The sequence below is a fragment of the Schistocerca americana genome, chromosome 3 (assembly GCF_021461395.2).
Source record: "Schistocerca americana isolate TAMUIC-IGC-003095 chromosome 3, iqSchAmer2.1, whole genome shotgun sequence".
In the NCBI taxonomy this organism is placed as follows: domain Eukaryota; kingdom Metazoa; phylum Arthropoda; class Insecta; order Orthoptera; family Acrididae; genus Schistocerca; species Schistocerca americana.
This window is the reverse complement of record NC_060121.1, coordinates 136,664,753-136,682,769: the sequence shown is the minus strand read 5'-3', so window position 1 is coordinate 136,682,769 and position 18,017 is coordinate 136,664,753. Positions and strand designations below refer to the sequence as shown.

The 18,017-nt window shown below is 39.0% G+C and overlaps 1 protein-coding gene across 1 annotated transcript in view; it reads right to left on the bottom strand.

Annotated features, from left to right (window-relative positions):
• Positions 1–18,017, bottom strand: part of LOC124605926 (probable chitinase 10) — a 195,436-nt gene that overhangs the window by 90,802 nt on the left and 86,617 nt on the right. The window contains exons 17-18 of the mRNA XM_047137883.1: positions 17,828–18,015; positions 12,945–13,155 (exon numbers count right to left, since the gene is read on the bottom strand). Of these exons, the coding sequence (XP_046993839.1) occupies positions 12,945–13,155; positions 17,828–18,015 (399 nt within the window). The remainder of the gene's footprint in view (positions 1–12,944; positions 13,156–17,827; positions 18,016–18,017) is intronic.

Below are 18,017 nucleotides of genomic sequence, written 5' to 3'. Positions count from 1 at the left end.
ATTTGTTTCACATCTTTATATGAGATTTTCCATTAATCATTTAGATCTGTTGTAAATCTTAGGATGTGTTATGAGCTCAGATAAAATGAGGTATTTTGTATAGAATGCTCTGTATCAACCAGCAGGGTTTCTGAAAACAATCGTCCTGTGGAACCAAAATCATACTTTTATCACATAACATCCTGAAAGCATTGATCAAGGCAGATAGCTAGATGAAGTATTTCATGACTTCCAAAAACCATTTGACTCAGCACTGCATCAGTATCTATTAAAGAAAGAACAGTCATATGGAGTTTGTGACTGTACTGAGGATTTTTTGGAAGGAAGGACGCAGCGTTTTATCTTGGATGGATAATCATTGACAGAAGCAAAGTAACGTCAGGTAACCTAGCAAACAATATTAATTGAAACCTCCACTTTTTGCAGGTAACGCAGTCGTCTGTAATAAAGTACTATTTGAAAAAATCTGCACAAATACCCAGGAAGAGATTGGTAATATTTCAAAGGGGTACAAAGATTGGCAACTTGCTTTGAATGTACAGAAAAGTAAAATGCAGGCTATCATGTCCTATGACTACAATATCAAGGACGCATATCTGGAATCAGTTGGCTCATACAAATATCTAGGCACAACAATTTGTGAGGGTACGAAATGCACTGATCACATAGGTGCAGTTGTGGGTAAGGCAGGTGGCAGACCAGTTCATTGGCAGAATGGTGGGAAAATGCAGCCAGTCTACAAAGGAGATTCCTTACAAATCACTTGTGTATCTGATCTTAGAGTATTGCTCAAGTGTGTTGAACCCAGAAGGGCATCATGACAGTCACAAGTTTATTTGACTCAAGGGATAGCATCATTGAAATGTTTAAAAATCTGAATTGGCAGTCTCTTGAAGATAAAGGCCAATGATCCCGGAAGGCTTACTTACAAAGTTTCATGGATCAGTATTAAGTGAAGATTCTAGAGATATACTATAGCCCCCCATGTATCATTCCTCTAGAGACCTTGAAGACAAGATTAGATTATTACACCATGCACAGAGGCATTTAAGCAGTCATTCTTCCTCAAGTTTGTACACAAGTGAAATGGCAAAAATTTCTAACATGTGTTACAATAGTACTCTTTACCATGCGTTTCACAGAAAATCACAGAGTATGGGTCAAAATTTAGTTTGAAATGAAGAGGACCTTAATAAACTAAAGAAAATAACAACTTCAGTTATGTTATTGTATTCCTCTGCAGAGAAGCATTTGTCAAGGCAAAAATGAGATCAAGTGAACAAGTTGTTCTTATAAAAACTGGTATGTGTATGAACGGGGGGCAAAGAAAAGTGGCCCAGGGAACAGGTCCACATGGAGTATTTGTCCACATGATCAATGTGATGTGCCAGTCTCTTGCGACAGGTACTGAACTGATTTGGTAGGACTTTGAAGCATTTTTTGATGTAATGCAGAGACAGTTTCTTGTGTGCAGACACGTTGCAGGATGTTTTTTGACCTATCCAAAACAGATCCTGCCTGATGCTATTTTTGGACTAAGCACTGTGTAGCACTCTTTGCTGGCACTTTGACACTGTAAAAATTCTCAGCAAACAACTGATCACACCATTTCCACGACTTTGTTGTCACATAATTTTCCACAATGAACACCTACTGCTCCCCTATGAGTACCATCATCCCCTTTGCACTGTTCCATTCACACTGACAGCCTGTACTATGCTCTGAACCAATTTGGGTGTACACGCAGTGCGCATGTCACAGAGTGTGGTTCTATGGATACATTCATGTCCAATCATATCCACTCATTCGGGGGAATTTTATTTGTAGTAGGCCACATTCCTCATAAGGTTTTGGAAATATCTGAAGGAATCAAACTGGTCTTCTTATAGAACCTATCTCTTTAGAGTGCCTCAAATCACATATATATCTGTCCTATAAGTTTCGCTGTAGTCTGTTCATACTGACTGCATATTAATGTTATTTATCTTTTCATTTACTGTATGTATGACATTTGTAGTGGCTGAACTATGTTAATAAGTTAGCTAAGTATCAAATTGTGTGTTATAAACTGCTCAAGACTCAGTGGAACCAGGAGAAACTCTGAAGATGCAAAACACCACTCTGGATATCAGTCAATACCCATGTAATTTTTGCTGCTTACATAAGTAAATAGGACCACTCTGTATTGATTGCATTTTTTGCATGGATGTCAAAATATGTGGGGGAGTCATACTTATGATAATAAACACCAAAAAATTCAAACACACATTATGGATAACAACAATTTCATGGCCAGTTAGCTTATGTGGGAGTTTAGCTCTCAGTTAAGTAAGGGCTGGGCCGAGTCCTTCGTGAGACACCGAGTGGAAGCTCTCAATCCCAACATAGCATGTCCCAATGGCTGATAGCAAATGCTACTGTAGATATGCAGTACAAGTACAAGTAAGGCCTAGCCAAATAAGCAACCACATATCAACTGATGAAAAAAGGATGTTGGTGAACAGCCTCAATGGTGGAATAGGAACATTCCCAATGACAGGGCCTACAAGTGTAGTTCCCCTAAATGCATGATGGAAACACTTCTGGAAAGACCTACCCCAGGTGGTAATCAGTAATGGGAATGCCAAAGTACACAAACAGCAATTCAATAGCATCTCATTAACTAACAAGAGAGTACAGTAAAATAGGGAAGTGGACAATTTCAGAGATCTTGGTAAAATAGTATGAATGCCAACTAGCAAAAGAAAAGCCAGAAACAGCAGGAGAGAGAAGATGGCCTTTGCTTTTCATAGGACACATGTTCTATATAAGACAAAGACACTTTTAACAAAAGCTTAACTCCAGCATTTTTTGACTGTGTATGTGCAAGAGGATGCCTACAAATGACAGGAAAGGAGTGACCGAGGGATGCTGAGAAGTCCGAACACAAGATCCTTTGGAAAGTCAGGGCTCCTAAGATAATAGATGGATGGTATAGCCTTCAAGGAAGATGGATAACGAACAGCTCATGGCATCAGTAAGGAAATGATGATTAAATTTCTATGGACTTGTGTTCAGGGTGCACACATCCCAACAAACAAAGCAGATTTTTCATGTACTAAGCAACAGACCTGTCTCTGACAAATGATTCATGGAAGTATGTAATGAGAGCACTGGACTGAATCAGGAAGATGTCTCTACAGTCATGGTCACTGTTTAACAACTTTTGGAGCTTCCACAATAAGCAGAAGCAGAAGAGAGCCTGGACAGAGGAGAAGAGGCAGATGGCCAGAGTAAGAATGCAACATTTTTGAGCTACAGAAAAGGATTCCAGAAGTGAGTCATAGCTACTTGATACACTCTCTAATGGCCCAGAATGGTGTGGGGGAATGGATGTTGGTGTGGGGGAATGAATGTTTCAGTTTTTAAACAAAAGCACATACTCTGCCGACAGAACTGAAGTGTGTATGCCTCTATTTTGATCTGAAGCAATTGGATTCCATCCCCCCACCTTTCCTTTGGTCTGACATGTGGCCTTCTTCTGCAGTGAGTAAAATCCATGAATTTCCAAGGTCACTGGTGTCTATCCATCCAAATGATGTCACCTGCCCATACAAGCTGTTTTGTTCTCACCAGGCCTACAGCATCTTTTGTGTTGTAGATCTCATCCACTACACAATTATGCCAGATCCTCTGTTCCCCAATGATCTAATCTTGTACCAGACAACAGATATTCCTTATGAATTTCTGCTTAAAAATGAGAAGATTACTTAAGCCTTTCTTCCACAGACTCAGAGTTTCACAACCACGTAGCCCTGAAGGCTGAATCAGTGTTTTGTACAGGTGGAAATTGAAATTCCTGAAGAGAATGTGTGATTTAAAAAGCTTATCAGACTGAAGTATGATCAATTTGTGGCTTGGATCCTTGCTTTGATTTCTGCTTCACGTGATGCAACCTCTGTAAAGATTATCCCCTGATATTAAGCCTTCTCTAGGATTTGGTTCTGACTATCAGAGACTGGAGTATGCCTCTTGAATAGGCATGAGTGCTCTTCATCACGAGATACTCAGTCACTGATTCATTCACAGTGAGACCTGTTTTAATCCTGCCATCTTGACACTGTCATTCACCTGCATTAATTCTTCCTTAGATCTGGACAACAGTGCCAATTCAACAGCAAATGTGAGATGTACAATTTTCTCATCATCTACCTCAATCTCAATCTCCTTCCCCATGAACCATGGATCTTGCTGTTGGTGGGGAGGCTTGCGTGCCTCAGCGATACAGATGGCTGTGTGGTGCAACCACAACTGAGGGGTATCTGTTGAGAGGCCAGACAAACGTATGGTTCCTGAAGAGGGGCAGCAGCCTTTTCAGTAGTTTCAGGGCCAACAGTCTGGATGATTGACTGACCTGGCCTTGCAACATTAACCAAAACGGCTGAAAGAAAGGGGAAACTACAGCCGAAATTTTTCCCGAGGGCATGCAGCTTTACTGTATGGATAAATGATGATGGGGTCCTCTTGGGTAAAATATTCCGGAGGTAAAATAGTCCCCCATTCGGATCTCCAGGCGGGGACTACTCAAGAGGACGTCATTATCAGGAAAAAGAAAACTGGCATTCTACGGATCGGAGCGTGGAACGTCAGATCCCTTAACCGGGCAGGTAGATTAAAAAATTTAAAAAGGGAAATGGATAGGTTAAAGTTAGATATAGTGGGAATTAGCGAAGTTCAGTGGCAGGAGGAACAAGACTTTTGGTCAGGTTAATACATGGTTATAAATACAAAATCAAATAGGGGTAATGCAGGAGTAGGATTAATAATGAATAACAAAATAGGTTTGCGGGTAAGCTACTACAAACAGCATAGTAAATGCATTATTGTGGCCAAGATAGACACGAAGCCCACGCCTACTACAGTAGTAGAAGTTTATATGCCAACTAGCTCTGCAGATGATGAAGAAATTGAAGAAATGTATGATGAGATAAAAGAAATTATTCACGTAGTGAAGGGAGATGAAAATTTAATAGTCATGGGTGACTGGAATTCGAGAGTAGGAAAAGGGAGAGAAGGAAACATAGTACGTGAATATGGATTGGGGCTAAGAAATGAAAGAGGAAGTCGCCTGGTAGAGTTTTGCACGGAGCATAACTTAATCATAGCTAACACTTGGTTCAAGAATCATGAAAGAAGGTTATATACATGGAAGAATCCTGGAGATACTAGAAGGTATCAGATAGATTATATAATGGTAAGACAGAGATTTAGGAACCAGGTTTTAAATTGTAAGACATTTCCAGGGGCAGATGTGGACTCTGACCACAATCTATTGGTTATGAACTGTAGGCTAAAACTGAAGAAACTGCAAAAAGGTGGGAATTTAAGGAGATGGGACCTGGATAAACTGAAAGAACCAGAGGTTGTACAGAGTTTCAGGGAGAGCATAAGGGAGCAATTGACAGGAAAGGGGGGAAGAAGTACAGTAGAAGAAAAATGGGTAGCTCTGAGGGATGAAGTAGTGAAGGCAGCAGAGGATCAAGTAGGTAAAAAGCAGAGGGCTAGTAGAACTCCTTGGGTAACAGAAGAGATATTGAATTTAATTGATGAAAGGAGAAAATATAAAAATGCAGTAAATGAAGCAGGCAACAAGGAATACAATCTCAAAAATGAGATCGACAGGAAGTGCAAAATGGCTAAGCAGGGATGGCTAGAGGACAAATGTAAGGATGTAGAGGCTTATCTCACTAGGGGTAAGATAGATACTGCATATAGAAAAATTAAAGAGACCTTTGGAGAAAAGAGAACCACTTGTATGAATATCAAGAGCTCAGATGGAAACCCAGTTCTAAGCAAAGAAGGGAAAGCAGAAAGGTGGAAGGAGTAAATAGAGGGTCTATACAAGGGCGATGTACTTGAGGACAATATTATGGAAATGGAAGAGGATGTAGATGAAAATGAAATGGGAGATACGATACTGCGTGAAGAGTTTGACAGAGCACTGAAAGACCTGAGTCGAAACAAGGCCCCGGGAGCAGACAACATTCCATTAGAACTACTGAAGGCCTTGGGAGAGCCAGTCCTGACAAAACTCTACCATCTGGTGAGCAAGATGTATGAAACAGGCGAAATACCCTCAGACTTCAAGAAGAATATAATAATTCCAATCCCAAAGAAAGAAGGTGTTGACAGATGTGAAAATTACCGAACTATCAGTTTAATAAGTCACAGCTGCAAAATACTAACGCGAATTCTTTACAGACGAATGGAAAAACTGGTGGAAGCCGACCTCGGGGAAGATCAGTTTGGATTCCGTAGAAATGTTGGAACATGTGAGGCAATACTGACCTTACGACTTATCTTAGAAGAAAGATTAAGGAAAGGCAAACCTATGTTTCTAGCATTTGTAGACTTAGAGAAAGCTTTTGACAATGTTGACTGGAATACTCTCTTTCAAATTCTAAAGGTGGCAGGGGTAAAATACAGGGAGCGAAAGGCTATTTACAATTTGTACAGAAAGCATATGGCAGTTATAAGAGTCGAGGGGCATGAAAGGGAGGCAGTGGTTGGGAAGGGAGTGAGACAGGGTTGTAGCCTCTCCCCGATGTTATTCAATCTGTATATTGAGCAAGCAGTAAAGGAAACAAAAGAAAAATTTGGAGTAGGTATTAAAATCCATGGAGAAGAAATAAAAACTTTGGGGTTCGCCAATGACATTGTAATTCTATCAGAGACAGCAAAGGACTTGGAAGAGCAGTTGAACGGAATGGATAGTGTCTTGAAAGGAGGATATAAGATGAACATCAACAAAAGCAAAATGAGGACAATGGAATATGGTCGAATTAAGTCGGGTGATGCTGAGGGAATTAGATTAGGAAATGAGACACTTAAAGTAGTAAAGGAGTTTTGCTACTTGGGGAGCAAAATAACTGATGATGGTCAAAGTAGAGAAGATATAAAATGTAGACTGGCAATGGCAAGGAAAGCGTTTCTGAAGAAGAGAAATTTGTTAACATGGAGTATAGATTTAAGTGTCAGGAAGTCGTTTCTGAAAGTATTTGTATGGAGTGTAGCCATGTATGGAAGTGAAACATGGACGATAAATAGTTTGGACAAGAAGAGAATAGAAGCTTTTGAAATGTGGTGCTACAGAAGAATGCTGAAGATTAGGTGGGTAGATCACATAACTAATGATGAAGTATTGAATAGAACTGGGGAGAAGAGGAGTATGTAGCACAACTTGACAAAAAGAAGGGACCGGTTCGTAGGACATGTTCTGAGGCATCGAGGGATCACAAATTAAGCATTGGAGGGCAGCGTGGAGGGTAAAAATCGTAGATGGAGACCAAGAGATGAATACGCTAAGCAGATTCAGAAGGATGTGGGTTGCAGTAAGCACTGGGAGATGAAGAAGCTTGCACAGGATAGGGTAGCATGGAGAGCTGCATCAAACCAGTCTCAGGACTGAAGACCACCACAACAACAACAACAACAACAACAACCTGAATCCCTTCAAAATTCTGATAGGAAACTTCCCTTATTATCTTTTCAAGTACCAGGATAGCTACATCCTTGTCTCAGTCCTGTCTTTATGTTAAAGCTCTCTGTGACCTGGGTCCCGAGCTCCACTTTGCCTTTTGAATCAGTGAGACAAACTGGAACTACTCTGACAAGTTTCTTGGGTATTCCAAACTCTGTTAGACATTTCATCAAGCTCTCCCAGTGAATGCAATTGTAAGTCTTCTTAAAATCTATGAAGAGTTCATGAGGGTCTTCACCAATATTTATCTATTTATTATGTTGTAGCCTGTTGCTTATAATTTAAACACAGGATGTATTCATTCATACACAAATTAGTACTATCAACCACAATTTTTTTCTCTACTTCAGCAACTAATTGTACTATAAACATCATTACATTCTACTTCCCATCACCACAACTAATTCTGTCATTAATAAAAACTACCCCTACTACAAAATCTAAATATGTCTACTCCTACTGTAACATCAATAATTGTCTGCCACATTCCATAATTCACTCCATCACTGCCTGATCCTTAGGCATCCCCTTCTGATTTCTTGTGCACTGCAGGGGGTAATGTCATTGAATTTGCCTCCTCTACTGTCTGTCAGCTTCTTGGTTGACAACTCCCATTGTCTGAGGGAGCATTGTTGCTGCCAGTGAGAAGTGTAGCCACATGCTGACCCATGTCAGCCTGGCTTTATTTCCTTGGGTGGTGAGACACAGTACACAGCTGCTTTTCCATTCTGCTGTTGTTTTTACAATTGCCATGCATATGAAGTTGGCTGTTCATCTGCTGCAATTGCTTACCTCAGCTGACATCATTGTGCTGCTTCTCGATCTTCTGCTGTAATGCAGCAGATGGGGGTTGACTGATAAAGTAACAAGCTACCGAAGCTGTTCTTGAGACAGCATCAGCAATATTGTCCAGAATTTGCCATTCTGTCTCACTTCACCATATTTCTTGGCTAGCTGTTGCAGTACATATACCGTATTTGCTCAAATCTAAGCTGCACTTTTTTTCCAGTTTTTGTAATCCAGAAAACTGCCTGCGTCTTATAATTGAGTGCAAAATAAGTGGAAGTTCTGTAAAATGTTGGTAGGTGCCACCACAACTAACTTCTGCCGTCGAATATATGTAACACTACACAGGCATGCTTTGCAGGCACAAAGATAAATACTGGCGCCAAAACCTCTGCGTCAGTAAATAAATTTAAAAAAAAAGTGGAAGATGAGCTTTATTCTTCACCCCAAGTTTCGACTATTGCATTTTCATACATTATCCAATGAAGTAAATATAAATTCCATATTGTTCATCTTCAAATGTAGCAGCCTTTCAATGTACTATGAAAATCCGACTGGCAAGACTATTTGGGATGTTTGTCAATATGGCCAACTCTACGTTCTGAATTTTTTCCTACCTGTGACAAGAGATGGTTGCTAATAGGAACTTTTATGAATTGTGAATCACATGCAGTATTCTCTTCACCATAAGAATAATATGAATATAAACATTTTGCCATGTATTCTTTCGTGTTTGCTGCTATCTCATTTAAATCCTGTCTGCCTAATAAACTACGAAACTAGAGTGAGACAACAGCAAAAGCGGAAGAATATACATATCATGTCATGTTTATATTCATATTATTCTTATGCCGAATAGTGATACAGTCAGAAATGAAACATAACAACTGACTAGATTTTTAAATCTAAGATGACCCTAATTTCTGTGCAGAATGTAATGTACTAAAGAGGCATCTGCCAAGATTCTCAAACAGAGATAAATTTTCGCTGAACTCTTGTTCAGAACATCTTCTATCATACGCAGTCTATTATTTGGTTCTTGTTGATCATTATCAAAGAAAGCAGCAGTGTTAGTAACAACAAATAGCAGTCTCTTGCCATCGTTTCGCTAATGAGACAATTCGTTCCTTTTTTAATTGAAAGCGGCAGTAGTGCACACAAAAGCAAGACATGCCCCGAGTGGCAACAGGTCATACAAACCCATTATCAGAATGCGACAAGCAATGCATGACACAGTACAATAATGCATTTTCAGCTTAGAGTAAATACCTATAACAAAGAGAATGGCACTTATCAGATCAAAGAAAAATAAGCAATCAATTCAAACCAGACAAAGCACGTGAAAAAGGAAGGGTACCCGTATAAATACAGATGGAGCGCCTGACGCATAGCAATGGCTACCTGGTAAAGCTTAATTGCTAAGCTTATGACTCGAACTGAACTACTGTAGCTGTACTGGCAAAGCTTAACTGCTAAGCTTACGACTCGAATCAAACTACTGTAGCTGTATCATCATTCAATCACCTAAATTGTGTCTCCTATTACAATGGACCAACTTTGTTTTGATTTGGAGGTGCGGCCTAAAACTTTTCTCTCCTCTTGAATTTCGAGTCTCAAATTTCAGGTACGGCTTAAGATTCGGGACAATTTTTTTTCTTCGATTTCGAGTCTCATTTTTCAGGTGCGGTTTAAATTCGAGTGAAGCTTGGATTCGAGTAAATACGGTAGCTGTCCACAGTTAAATGGTACTTTCTGAAACTGTTGTGGTATTTGCCACTCACTTCTTCTGCAAATGGTTGGATATGATCCAGTATACAGTTGGACAACTGTTCAAAGCAGACATTCAGGAGAGCAATTCCTCTGTATTGGTGCAGTCCATTATGTCACCTTTCTTGTGTTAGAGCAGATGACCACTGTCTTTCAGTCTTCTCAGATTTCCTCCACAATCCAGATCCTTTTGATCAGCTGATGAATTCTCTTGTGGAGTCTCTCCCCTCAGGCTAGAATTACTTCTTCTTGGATTCCATCCTTCTCGTGGACTTTTGTTCACCTTCAGCTACCTTTGTTTGATTCTTTATTTTATTCAGTGTGGGTGGCAGATGATCTAAATCTACAATGCCAGGAAGTTGAAACAAGTACTGTTTCCATCTCTCAGCGATGTTCAACTCATTGGTGGATATGGTACAATATTTTTCTTGAAGAACTTTTGGTGGTTCTTGTATGGCTTCTTAAAGAACTTAACTTTATGGTACATTATTTATGCCTCCTTTCTCAAAAAATCTTATTGAGCTTCCTCTATCATTTCTTTGACTCTATTTATTAAATGGAAAATTCAAATGATAAAACTGAAAAATTAAGAAGGCAATGGGACGACTGGCCAACCCTCACCTTCAGGAAGTAAAGTTCAAACTACTTATCGACAGAATTATTTAAAAGCAAAAGGAACTGAGATGTTCAGCTGCTTTATTTCTTCACTGACAGTTCTTGAGTTTGACGTACTGTGTTGTTATGCTGGCTGAAAAAAGGGTGGTGGAAGTTCAACACTGACTACTGTAAACGATATAGCCGACAGTTGCAAAGTTGTATTTCACAGTTCTTTACTTTCACTGTTCACAATCCCCCACTATTACACAGTTAATATGGCCAGTTCACTATTGGTTAACTTCTGATAAGCCTCATTACTACTTTGCAAGCAAACGTAAGCACACTGCTACAATAGTTTACTGTTGAAAATCTATAAGCAGTAAAAACCTAACCACACAGTTCTTGAAGAATAATATGGTACATGTGGTACTACTGAACAGACACTGTCATTGTTTTAACACACGGCCTATTTGTGTTACACTTATTTCACGGTTGTTGCTGACCTAACCAATACAGGTTTCTTGTCTGAAAATCGGCTGTGGAGTGACTGTCTCAGGACCAAAAATTGGGCCTTTATATGTCCTCACAATAATAGGCACTGAAACTCTACATTGTTCGATTTTTAAGTTACAGAAATTACAATTAAAACATGACTCATTCAATTAACTGAATACATCAAAAAATTGGTTCTTTTTAACAGTTTCTTGTACCGCAAAGGCTAGGCTGAATTATTTGTTTAAATAATGAAATTAACAGATATGGTTATGTAAACAATACTTTTGACAAACCTGGTAATTATTTTTGAATTAATTAAGGACTGGCTTTGCTAATATGTTTTCGAAGAGAGCCAAATAAATACTTATAGAATCCTAGTAGTTCTTGTTCCAAATGTTTATAATTAGTACACAATTTATATTTATTTATAAGTCAACAATAGAATGTAAGTCACAAAACAGTTACTGATTTCACCCTATATCAAAAGTATTAACTAGGAATGGTCAAAATGAATTAGGAAATTTATTACATACACAAAACTAAGCACAAAATTAGATCTGGTGGTATATTCCTTAAGACTGAAGGCCAACCTTTCTGTTTTATGGAAATGCAGATTATACTCATGTATGTTAAAAGTAATTAGGCCAAAATGAAAATAAGATGAATTTAAAGAGGCAGATGGCAAAAGAAGAGAGGAAGTAAAGAGATCCCAGCTTGCGTCATCACAAAACTAACATAGCTTTCAAAGGAAAGAGGGATATGCGGGGGAAGGTCATCTTCCCTCCCTATCAAAGGAGAACGAGTAATCTGTTGGAAAGTGAGCTTTCAACAAACATGGCCATCATTGAAAACAGACAACACACACACACACACACACACACACACACACACACACACACACACACACACACACACTCAGGCAAACACAACTCACACACACATGACAATGGTCTCTGGCAGCTGAAGCCAGACAACCAGTGTTTAGTAATAATTGTATGTGTTTCTGTAGGCCAGTGCCTGGAATTTCCTTTGGTGAAGGTAAGTAGTGGCCAATTGTTACAACTCCTTGGAAATTTATGAGGAACATATTTTCCTCTATGGTCCTCTTTTGTTAATAGCACAAAGAAAAGTGAGGAGAGAGTTTTGATTTCAGAACAAGAGTTCTTTTTGTGAGCCAAGAGAGAATATACTTCAAGAAGTGAAGCAACAACAACTAACAAAAAAGTGCTTACTTTAGCGTCTATTCTCCAATGGCTTTCAACACAAAGCTTTTGTGATTAAGTCATTTTTAGTATTCACAGACCATAAATAAACAGACAACATCAAGAAAGGGTGAGAAAAAAAGAAAAAGGAAATATAGGTTAGTTTGTAGTATTTACTATGCAGTATAAATATGTTTTTCAAGTACCTTTCCTAGCATTTCTCAACAAGGGGTGGAATTCCCAGTGTTATTGCTAAGATACACAGCAACACAATTTTTTTTAAAAAAAGAAGAAAAATATTTATAATTCATGGGTCCATCTCCACAATTTTCAATGATCTATATCACATCAGTTTCTTGCTAAGAAATAATGTTATGGGTCATTTAGCTAATTATTGTTGTTTAAATGTGTGTCATGCAACCAATTAAGAAAATATAGCTCTTTTGATGTAATGACTGAAACAAAGTAACCAAATGAATATCAGTCAGATTATAAATTTAAGTTCCACACACTAAAGAGCTTAAAATGACTGAAATGTGTGGAAAAAATTTAGCAAACACAACGAAAAATTTCCTTACCTTCTCTTTCACTATCATCTGCACACTTCACATTGAAGCCCCAGTCACACATAGTTTGGTCCTGATTCCACACCAAGCCAGGTGCACAAGTTTGTTTGATGAGGCGGCCATTGACACAAATGTAAAAGCTCTTGCAGGACCCAGCCACTGGATAGTACTGACCATTCATACATTCTGACACTTCTTCTGATGGCTGTTGGGTAGTTGTAGGCTGAGGCAGAAAATTTGATAACATTAACAGCAGTTAATCTTTTACAGAGAACAAATCTGTTATTCTTAAATCAATGTAAATGAAGAAAATCCACCAATTATCTGTAGAGATGAACTTTTCCCCAATATCTTCATAGAGTTTGTTTTATTCCAAATAGCAGGAGAACCAATTTATTGATTTGTAAAATTCCAGGCTGTTCAGTCGTTCACTCCCATTTAATTTTCAACTTACATGTTACTCTCACTGTGATATTACATATAGGTAGAACGAAAACTCTAAAAGTGAGTGAGTGAGACATAAGGAAATCATCAGATCACCTTTGGTTCTGTATTAATCAATGTATCAGGAGAGAGATGATATTTATACTTTAATGTATGTCTCACTGTTACATACTTTATACATTGTATGGAAATACAGTTTAATTTGGATAGTTGCTCTGTATACAGAAAATTACTGCTGATCAGATATGTTGTTCTGGTGCAGAGAAAACCCAATGCAGATCATTTTCACTTTTTTGCTTCCTTTTGTTTGAAAGTGGGTTCTGATTAGCCTGATCCCAATTTCTTCTTTAAGCCCTCCCCCATGCCATCTTATCTGCCCAATCACATCCTCTTTTGTCTACTGCTGCAGAACAGGAACTATTCATTCAGTGCCATGCCAAACCTTCCCACATTCTGCATTTATTCTGAAGTATCTCTCAATGTGACCTTATATTTTGTTATACAGGTAGCATTCGAAACTGTGAGGTGAAGTTAATACCATACCTGCAAGGAGACAGAATGGCTGGCCAGTATTTCAAGAGGTAAAATTCTAAGTACTGCCAATAACCAAATATATAAGTAGAACAAAGTATCTGATTTTTCATAACAGATGGTTCCTCCCTCAAGGTGAAAAGCAGAATGGGTAGGGGAACTACCTATTATTCTCATAATATCTAAGGTCATAGAACACTGCAAAAAAGAGCAACTATGCAGCTACTTTGAGAACAAGAAGCTAATCTCTTCTTCATTATGTGCCTTTAAGCCTAGTTTATTGTTTTGAAAGCTTTTCTTTTGCCTGTGCTATGCTCCTTGATCTAAGCAAAGCATTTGACATTGTATCACACTATATCCTAATATCTAACTTTAAAAAAATATTGTATCAGGCACAATGAACTATCATTAATCAAATTGTATCTGTTAAATGGGAAACAAGTTGATACCATAAATAATTGTAGCTCCTACAGAAGTGCCACAAGGTATGGTCCTTGGCCCTTTTCTTTTTCTAATGTACATGAATGATCCACCTAGTTGTTTGCCCTACAAGTCTGTGATATATGCTGATGATACAACATCTGTAATGACTGACTCCAAAATAGACAAAGTGAAATGGGAAAACTGACAATGGTTGGAATGCATGCACAGTGGCTACTCAAAAATGAACTAATATTGAATAAAAGCAAAACAATATACTTTTTTCTCCATAAACTATGTGAAAAGATAAATGATTGTGAATCTGCCACACTATTACATATTCATTTCGACCCAAAACTGAGCTGGATTCACACATAGAGTAGTTGGATGTTAAACTATCATGAGTGATTTAGTTACAATGCAAATTGAAACCCTGTATCAGTATGAAACAGCTTCGGTCTCCATATTATGCTATCTTCGGCTCTCACTTAACTTATGGAAATGTCATGTGTGCCATCTCTGCCAATGCAAAAATAGTGTTTTTATTACAAAGAGAGCAGTAAGATCAATTAGAGGCATTCCAAACAGAGATATTAAAGCCTGTCTCCTCTCAATGGAAAAAAAAACAGCCAAAGACATTAACTTCAATAAGCACTGTCCACAATTATGGAACAAGGAACAAAAATGATATAGATTTAGAATATAGTAGATTATGTAAGTCCCAAAATAAATTTAAATACACTAGCATAAAGCTGTAGACTAGACTACTCCTGGGAGTGAGAGACTAACCACGCAATTTCTCTGAGAGGTATGTGCAGAAACTCTTAATCAGTGTTATAAACACTGATTCTATAATAGAATTCTATAATAGTGTGGTATCCCAAACATAGTTTGTAAATTTTAATGTGAAATATAAATGAAATGAGTAATTCTAATGTAAGATCTTATTATCATACTCATATCAAAATCCATATCATGTACATGATTAGTGATTGATGAATAATATGGAGAAACAATTGATATATGAACTTCCTCTGAAGTGCCCCCTTCATCTTTGTCTCTCCTCACCCTCAAAACAGATGAGTCCCTCACATCCTGGGTCTGCGTGACCTACTCCTCCTTTCTAAACTTCTCCTGCTGGTTCCTCTTTGATGGAGGAAACAACAATCCTGAAAAATAGGATAGTTTCTTTTACTTTTACATATTTCTATTGGCAGTAGTTACAAATTTTCCTCTTGAAGGTAAATTGTGGCCAACCATTGCAGCTCCTTTTAATTTTATAGTTTTCTCAACTAAATTTTCCTTTTTATACAACACCAGTTTTTTTTAAGATACTAAATTATATATTCTGGCTACACACAAAATGGGTATGATGTAATACATCTAGAGTGAGCAGAGGAAATTGTCAGTGTCTTTTACCTTCATTGACTCTCCCCAGTTTCTGTTCTCTTAACCACAGGGTGCCCTGCTCATCACTAGTGATGCCACCTCCCTCTACAATAACATCCCTAATGCTCTTGGCTTTGCCACTATTGAACACTACCTTTGCCAACACCTGATGGACTCCAAACCTACAACCTTTTTCCTGGTCACCACGACCAACTGCATCCTCACCTGCATTACTTCTCCTTTGAAGACATCGCCTACAAATAATTCCAGAGTACACCAATGTGCACCCACATGGCACTATCCTCTGCCACCCTGTTCATGAGCCATCTAGAGGAATCCTTCCTAGACACCCAGAATCCCAAACCCCTCACCTGATTCAGATTCATTGATCAGATTCATGATCTGGATCGAGGGTGAGAACACCCTATTCACATTCCTCTAGAGCCTCAATACTTCTCCCCCATTCACTTCGTCTTCTCCTCTTCAACTCAACAAGCCACTTTCCTTGATGATGACCTCCACTTCAAAGATGGCTGCATCTGAACCTCCATCCATATCAAACCTACCAACCATCAGCAGTACTTCCACTTTGACAGCAGCTACCCATCCCATACCAAGACGTCCCTTTCATACAGCCTAGCCACCCATGGCCATTACATCCATAGTGATGAGCAGTTCCTCTCGAAATATATCAAGGCTCTCACTGACGCCTTCACAGACCATAATTACCCTCCCAGACTTGTACAGAAATGGATCGATCATGCCTTATCTCTCCAGTCACCCACCACCTTCCAAAGTCCCACTGTGTGCTCACAGAGGAGCATTCCTCTTGTGACTCACTGCCTCCCAGGAATAGAGCAACTGATTCACATTCTCCGCCAGGGTTTCGACTACCTCTCCTCGTGCCCTGAAATGAGGAATGTCATACCCACTATCCTTCCCACTCTTCCCACAGTGGTATTACACCAACCACCAAATCTACACAATATCCTCATCCACCCCTACACAACCCCTGCTCCCAACCCCTTGTCTCATGGCTCATATGTCTATAATAGACTTAGATGCAAGACCTATCATACACATCCTCCCACCACCACCTACTGCAGTCCAGTCACAGGCATCACCTATCCTATCAAAGGCAGGGCTACCTGTGAAACAAGTCATGTGATCTACAAGCTAAGCTGCATCTACTGTGCTGCATTCTACACGCCTGTGACAAGCAACAAACTGACTGTACACATGAATGACCACCAACAAACTGTGGCCGAGAAACAGCTGGACCACCCAGCTGCTGAGCATGTTGTCCAACACAGCATTCTTCATTTCAATGACTGCTTCATAACCTGTGCCAACTGTATCCTTCCTACCAACACAAGTTTTTCTGAGATGTGTTGATGGAAACTCTCCGTGCAATATATTGTATCTTCCTGTAACCCCCCTGTCCTCAACCTTCGTTCGACACTGACCTTCACCCACCTACCCCTTCCCTGTTCTTATTCCATCGCTACACTGCCTTCAGTTCCACCAATACACCCTGGATTTTCCATTATACTTTATTTTGTGAGTTATTTGACAAAATTTTGTGAGTTATGGAGGTATGTTGAAATTTTGGTGACAGGGTCAAACATTTAGCAGTACTATTTGCAGCAAATTTTCAGTTCATAACAACAGCTATGCTATACCTCTGCCTTGATAGCCTGATGTCACCACTGCCAGGGGTTACACTGACTACCACAAGACGGCATAGGGAGGTGGTCACATGGCTGGAGCCAGTGACATCACACAGCTTTGATACGCTTTCACTCTAAAATGCCTTGATAAAAGTGTCATCAGCCATCATCATGTCTCTCCATTCTCTAAATATCTTTCTTATTTTACAAAAATAAGACATTTGGATCCATAATTTGAATGTGGCATTGATTATTTACCTTTAATTCTCTTGCTTTCAGAAATCACTGTAACATTTTTATAAGTAACTCCATTGCTGCTTGCTATAAAAATTCCACATTTACAAATAAAAGGCACAAAAGATCCATATTTTTGTGCTTTTCTTTTATAAATCTCTGTTATCTGTAATAACAAAATACTGAAGGATACACTTGTGTACATACCCTTGATGTCGTCACCCATTCACTGTTCCCTTCAGTTGTTGGTGGCCGTGGTGGTCTTGTTGTGCTCCACCAAGGTACTTCCGTAGTGGTCGTAGTTGCTTGTGTCTCAGATGGTTTGCTTGGTGTCCACCATGGATTCTCTGTTGTACTAGAAGTAGTGCTACCTACAGTTGTCTCTGAAGGTTCTTCT